Below are 7250 nucleotides of genomic sequence, written 5' to 3' on the forward strand. Positions count from 1 at the left end.
GACGTATTTACCAACCTTAAAAGGGGGAAGAATTGACAGTTTTCCATAATGAGTTATTGCAATTCACTTTTCAAGGACAACGACATGAATTACAACATTTTCACCGGGGATAAATAACTACTGTCGCTGGCAAAAACAAAATAAGCGTCAGCTTAAAAAGGGTTGTCATCACTATCACAGTTGCGTGATAGCCGTTTAAACTCGATTGTGGCCATTTGTCTATATCATTTCCGCTGCCTGGATTTACAGAATTGTGAGACCCAAACTCCCAATGAAAAAAAACCTATAAAGTTTCCATATACATTTCTGAAAAAAATCACGTTTTTGGATTAATCGTTTAAAGAATATTTTGTTTAAGTGTTTGAAAAATATCCAATAATGTGATGTTTGAGTATCCGAAAAATATCCAATGACCCTTTTATTAACTCAAAACGGCCACTTAAATTTTCATCGAAATGGTACCAGGACCATGCATGCTACGTCTTATCCAGGTTTTCTGACTATTAGGTAAGCTGTCCAAGCATATATTACCTCGAAGACCATAAATACAACTCACAGAATATGGAATATTTTCAAGCTAATCTTCAATGTGGTTATGGATTTTAAAATTTTACATATTTTTCATAAAATGAAGAGTTATTGCTTATCCCACAAGAAGACCGACATAAACAAATTTTAGAACCTAAATAGCACTCAAATTTGCATTTATATACATGTATATATATATATATATATATATATATATATATATATATATATATATATAATCATGAACTTTTCTGTGTTCTCCTCAACGCCTTTAATCTATTAAACTGATTGCATTCAGGGTCTCTCCCCCGCGGAAATATGAGCCCTATAATGGAATAGGATGAGCCCTATAACGCGACGATGGTCGACACACGTGGCAAGCCAACGGCTCCGAGATTAACGTGATAGCATAGTGGCTGAACATCAATTTTGAAAACGACAGCGCCTTGTTTTAGATCAAGTTAAAAAAAGGAAGAAATGATTTTGCTGTCATTGCTCTACTTATGGAAATGTGTGTTTCACTGTGTTTTTGTCGATTATAGAAATTGGATTTATACATGAAATGCACATTAATGATTACCGGTGAGTCGGGGAGAAAAACCTTAATTACATTCATTGTGCAGGATTAATAGAGATTTTCTTTTGTTTGTAGCACAAAGGTAAATTCGATGGCAAAGGCAATTAGCCAAGTTATAAAAAATGAAATGTTAAACAAAGGAGACAAAAACAATTGTTAGTAAAGCAAAAGGCCCCAAAGTAAATGGGCAGTCCCAGAACAATAGTGTTGCTACTACATTTTGTACTCCTTCATATTAAGCAATATTTGCTATTTTGTAGTCCAGATTCAAGATAGAGTGGAGAAAGAGAGGTCCTGCGTTGGACCTATTGTACACAAATAATTAATAAAATCATATAAAAAATAGAAAATGCATAAGTTAAATGTCATGGGAATGTTTATATTATCATGAAAAGTAAAGTAATATATGGTTAAATACGTACAAAAATTGTTGCATCAACAGACTGCGATTTGAAATACCAACTGATGTAAGAAGGTGGTGATTCGATTAAGGATATACAGTATAAACCGTTTGACATTTTGAAATTATTCTTACGCCTGAGCTGTAATTTCTGCAGTTGTTATAATTTTTTATTATTAAACGTTATTTATTTAGGGTATCGTAAATCTAAAATTTATCTTCCCCATGGCTCTACAAGTAAAGTGCATTCGTACGAAAATTAAATGACGAAAGAAATCATCTCTCCTTAACTAAGAAACATACGTTTCCTCACATTTGTTCAACAAACTGTTTAGTGAAAAGACATTGTCGTGACACGTAAGGCTTCGGTTGCCTAGCAACGGTTCCTACGCATATGTCGTTCTTCCCGCAAGAGAGTCTTGTAGCTGATTGGCAGGTCTTCCCTTTGCTCACGGCTATAAACAACACCAGTACAGCATTTTCTCATACTTCGATCAGCAAAGGCTGCCTCTCATGGTTATTCTTTGGTGCGGACTAACAAAGCTATGCTGTACAGAGACAAGTACTATACTAGGTAAAGTGCATGAACACGTGGGTCTGCTCTGATGTCGTTTCAAGCATGCTGCAGGTCTTAGGTAATCATCATGACTTGTACTTTATATTAATATTGAATTTATAACAAATTTTGCATGAGTTAACAATTGTTTCTTTATTAATAAGTATAGTATTTTTTCATACTATATTTGTTTAATCCTACTTTTCAATTTTGGTTTGTAAAAATGAATTATCTGTTGGCGGAAAAAATGTATTAGTATCCTTAACTTTCAACTTTGTGCCTGGGCTTATGAATCCTAGTGAGAAGGTTCAATTGGTTAGCTTTAAAGATCGTAAGGGACGCGTCTTGTTATTGTGAAAGGCAAAGGTAGGATAATATTTCTGCCAACACGTTTTAACCAAATGATCATTTCATAAATGTGCGTGCTAAACGATGATCTATAAGACCTGATTTCACATCGAGCGCGTTAATGATAATTACTTTTGATGGCATATACTATCTGTTCAATCTATTTTTCCATTAGTCGACACATAACTTTCTACAACGTGATGTGATACAAAACCCATGCGGCGGTTTTGACTTTTAATTTTATTGGTTCCTGTAGTATATACAAATCCTTATCTGAATAAGTACATATTCCCTGTTCCCGTTTTTTTTTTTTTTTTTTTTTTTTTTTTACGTTTGAAAATTTTTGGAAGATGATCCGCTTGGTCTCAGCCAGTCTTAAAGCGGGTGGGTTTATTCATTGCACGCGCTAACAAATGCCAGGTATATGTATATTAGAGTGATGGCTTTTTTTCTCGGTGCATGATCTCGTTCTGCTAATATGAACTGCAAGGGGATTCCAATAAACAGCCATAACCATTCGATATTGTATATGATATGTGTTTACTGCTGCAATCAATATTCTTAGATTACCACCTTATGTGTTGTTTTCTGCTGTTTGTATTATTGCACTGTCTTGTGTTTGTGCGTGGAGAGAGAGAGAGAGAGAGAGAGAGAGAGAGGGCAAAGGCAAAGTATTAAACAGTTTGGAGATGCGCGTTATATTTCACAAATTAATCTAAGGATGAAAATGTATCCATACATAGAAAATAACCTTTAAGATTTATATAATTGGTGATTTTTTTTTACGCAGGCAAATAATGATGACGAAGTAACAGCAACAATATGAACGGAGAGACTGCGTAAGCGTAAAAAATACAATATACAATTCGTGATGAATGTAACAGACGACTCAACCAATGTATCCATTTGGTCCACTGTTACTTACAATCGCACCAGTAACTCCAGTGCAGGGGAAGACCGCCGGAGTTACCGAAACTTCTACGAATATCACGCCAGTGAACAGCTCTGGCTCATCGCCCCTCCCATACTGATCATATTTGGGACGCTGGGAAATGCGCTTTCAGTATGCGTTTTGTCCACAAAGAAGCTCCGGAACTTGACCACCAGTCTGTTTCTCATTGTGCTGGCCATAGTGGACACAACTGTCCTGTTTACCGGACTTTTGCGTTACTGGATCCGTCACCTTAGCAACGTTGACATCCGCCATCTATCGGCCGTGGGCTGCAAGGTGCACGTGTTTCTGGTATACACCAGCCTGGATGTATCTGTGTGGCTGCTTATGGCGGTCACGGTAGAGCGCTTTCTTGCCGTGTGTTTTCCATTTCGGGTAAAACAACTGTGCACAATTGACGTTGCTAAGGTAACAATTGTCACCATCGTCGCCGTTCTTTCCCTCGTGAACTGTCACTTCTTCTGGACGATGGGTGACGTGGAATACGTGATCGGCAACAAGACGTACACGCAACGCTGCACCTATGCCGATGTGAAATACTACGCCTTTATGACCAAAATATGGCCGTGGATAGACTTTTGCATCTTTTCACTTATTCCACTGACTTTAATGTTGCTCTGCAACATATCCATCACCGTTGGATTGGGGAGATCATACTACCGCCGAAAGCATTTGCCACTGCAGGGGGACCATCCCGCCAGCGACGTCCGTATGACCACTATGACGGCAATGTTAATGGCTCTAAGCATCGTCTTCATAGTTACCACCGTCCCTATCGCCGCGTACCTGATCGGCCAGCGCGAGTGGACCAAAAACGCCGACAGTCACACGATAGCAAAGCTCAGCCTCGCCTGGGCTATTGTTAACATCCTTCAGTATTCGAACAATGCCTGCAACTTCTTGCTTTACTGTCTCAGCGGGCCGCGCTTTCGGAAGGCGCTGACGGAAATAGCTTGTGTGAGGTGCTTCAGAAATAAAGTGCATCCCGGGAACACGGCCACCGCCGGGTCAACGACTGCTGGGGTAGATTACCCCAGAGATCAGCCAAACTCTGCAGAGACCTGTGCATGAAAAGCGCAATTTTTCTTTGTAAAATTCTGAAAGATCATATGTTGTTATGTTTTTATTATGCACATTAAATGAAAATGGATGTTCAGTTACATTAACTAGCTTTCTTTGCTAGTACGACACAGTTTTAAATATTAATCACATTGCAAATAATATATATTCAGATATCTGTTTCAGTTCTAAGAAAATGTGGATTAATTTATATTTATAAGTAAGTCTGTAGAAATAAGTCATTTGTAGTATCAGTTATACCGATTACGTTATTTGTTGGTATTTTTTCAGTTTTCCGCAGGAAGATTGCTGTTGAGTTTTGTGCTATTTTCTTTCTTGCAATGGGCAATTTGATTTAAAAAACGTTGTTATGACGTTTTCAGCAACATGACCATGGACTTGCTCTTTCACAAAGTCGAGGTTATTTTTATACTTTATCAGGCCTACCCAACTACCAGACTCGGCACCTACAGATCCAGAATAAACCGGTATATCAGACCACACTACCCGTTTTCAAGGTGTGTGTCAGATCGCATTACAGAGTATCATACCCCATCACAAATTTTGTAAGCCTACCTGTCATCCGGGTATCGCGCCTCGTTTTCGTCAAGTAGGAGTCGTATGAATACAACAACATGGAAATCGGCAATCCTCGGCTCATTCCGCAAGCTCCATACTATTGTCGAGTGCGGAGACATCGGAGTAGTTCCGAGTGACAACATGGCGACAGACGACTCACTGAATCTCGTCCAGAAAATATTTAACCCCCGACAGAATATGCTTCCGCTATCAAAATTAGGTCTACTTTTCTAAATGAATATATAAGTTTGCAAGTTCTTATTAACAAAACATCATTGGCTATGTTCGAACCTAAATTTTATGTTAAAAATTGCGGTATTGTCAGATTTTTAGCATAAACAGGGAAAATTGCAGCAGCGCATGAATCTAGATGAAATGCACTATTTTCCAACCCCGCTTTAGACCACGGTGGAAGTGAAGAACAAAAGATTCAGACCTGGTGTTACTCGCATAACCGCACGTCTCGCATGAATGCGTTATAACCCGCTAATGGACCCGTGGTCTAAATAAGATAGATCCCTCGTCAGCCAGGGTTATGTGACATCCACTCGTGCTTCGCACTCGTGTATGCCACATAACCCTCGCTGACTCGAGGTCTATCTATTACTACGATCATCGCTATCACATCGCGCACCAGGCAAAATCGGTGTGGTGGCTGATACTCTGTAATGCGATCTGACACACACCTTGAAAACGGGTAGTGTGGTCTGATATACCGGTTTATTCTGGATCCGTAGGTGCCGAGTCTGGTAGTTGGTTAGGCCTGTTTATGGTTATTTTAAACTTCGCCTCACAAGATAGAAAAATGACATGAAATTAGATGAAGTTTTTGACAGCTCTCGTTCTTCAAACCAAGGAACCCACCTTACTGAAATTTGCAATACTTTCAATGTTTCCATCAAATCAGGCTATAGCGGCGTTAAAGGTTGTACTTACCAAGACAAGCAAACTGCAATCAGGGTTCCCCCATCCTACCACAACCGCCACCCCCCCCCACCCCCTCCAAGTGTCAAATGTTATCAGTTATCAGTAAAATACATGTTTGTATTAATCTGTATGTTGTATCATTATATTTTGAAATATCCCTCACTAATGGCGTGTAAACATGAGAACATAGAGGAAGATTAGATCTCCGGATCTGAAACCGCATTGGGAGAATGTGTCACAGGCCCTTCCTTAATTTCCTGTTGTTCTTGGTTATGAAAGTGCAGGAAATTCTGGTTAAAACAACATGTTCTTCACTGAAATTGATATCGTGCATGATTCCAGTACAATTTTGTGGCCGCAGTCGTTCGCAATTTTCAGTCTTAAAGGTATTTTGTCTCATTTCCTTCTTCATAATTTTGCTTATTGCTACATGAGCGTGAGCAATTTAAATGATTATGGAGTCGAGAACTCTCCGACGGCAAACCTCAAATTCTGGTTCTTATCACGAAAAAGTTCATGAAATATTGGAGTGAACGCCTGCCTCTTAGTTGACAAGGTTAGAGCAGATATTACATTTGAAACATAATGCTAGCAGCTAGAAGTTTCTTATAAATTTTGGAAGCTTAACTATCGTTGTTGGAGCCAAGGAACAGGAACCAAAATGGCAGTCTTTCAAATATCGGTATGCATCAGATTTGATGGTAATTACCTCGTCTTATGTGGCAGGCAAAAACAATCATGTAACACATTGACACGTTCGATATCTATAAACATCAGCCAATTTGCAAGTGCATATTTGTTGGCGACCTTTTCATGAGGCATTATTGTTGTTCTTTTTTTTTTTTTTTTTTTTTTTTTGCTAATTAAGATATTTATTAAAACTTGGGTGGTTTTCTTGACTAAAAAAGCAGTCAATGCGACATTTACGCCAAGGGCATAACCCCCTTTGGAAGGGCTACGTATTATGAGGAACAAGAGAAGAAGTGACTTATTCAAATTTATTTTTCTTAAAAAGAATATTACTTTTATGTATTTATTGTACGCATTATCACAAAAATAAAGATGTTTTAAGTATGTTTGATTTACACTCTGTACGTATAATTAAAAAAAAAACAGAATGATGGAGCTGGGGTTTTAAATGGGCAATATGGGGAAAAGTTGCATTCTGTGTTAGGTTCACTATTTTATTATTATTATTATTATTATTATTATTATCATTATTATTATTATTATTGGGGGAGGGAGGTGGATTGCAGAAAAGTACAACTGGAAAGTTCATTAAAACTTCAGAAAATTACAGATAAGGTATTTGGAATTAACTCAA

General features: G+C 38.1%; 1 protein-coding gene across 1 annotated transcript; it reads left to right on the forward strand.

The window, feature by feature from the left end:
* Positions 1-2968: 2968 nt before the first annotated feature.
* On the forward strand, positions 2969-4673 carry LOC106178908 (growth hormone secretagogue receptor type 1-like). Its single transcript, XM_013562273.2, has one exon. The coding sequence runs from the start codon at positions 3281-3283 to the stop codon at positions 4430-4432; it is 1152 nt and encodes a 383-aa protein (XP_013417727.1). The 5' UTR covers positions 2969-3280; the 3' UTR covers positions 4433-4673.
* Positions 4674-7250: the final 2577 nt, after the last annotated feature.

The sequence above is a fragment of the Lingula anatina genome, chromosome 4, assembly GCF_051362555.1.
Source record: "Lingula anatina isolate TDL-2025a chromosome 4, LinAna3.0, whole genome shotgun sequence".
NCBI lineage: Eukaryota > Metazoa > Brachiopoda > Lingulata > Lingulida > Lingulidae > Lingula > Lingula anatina.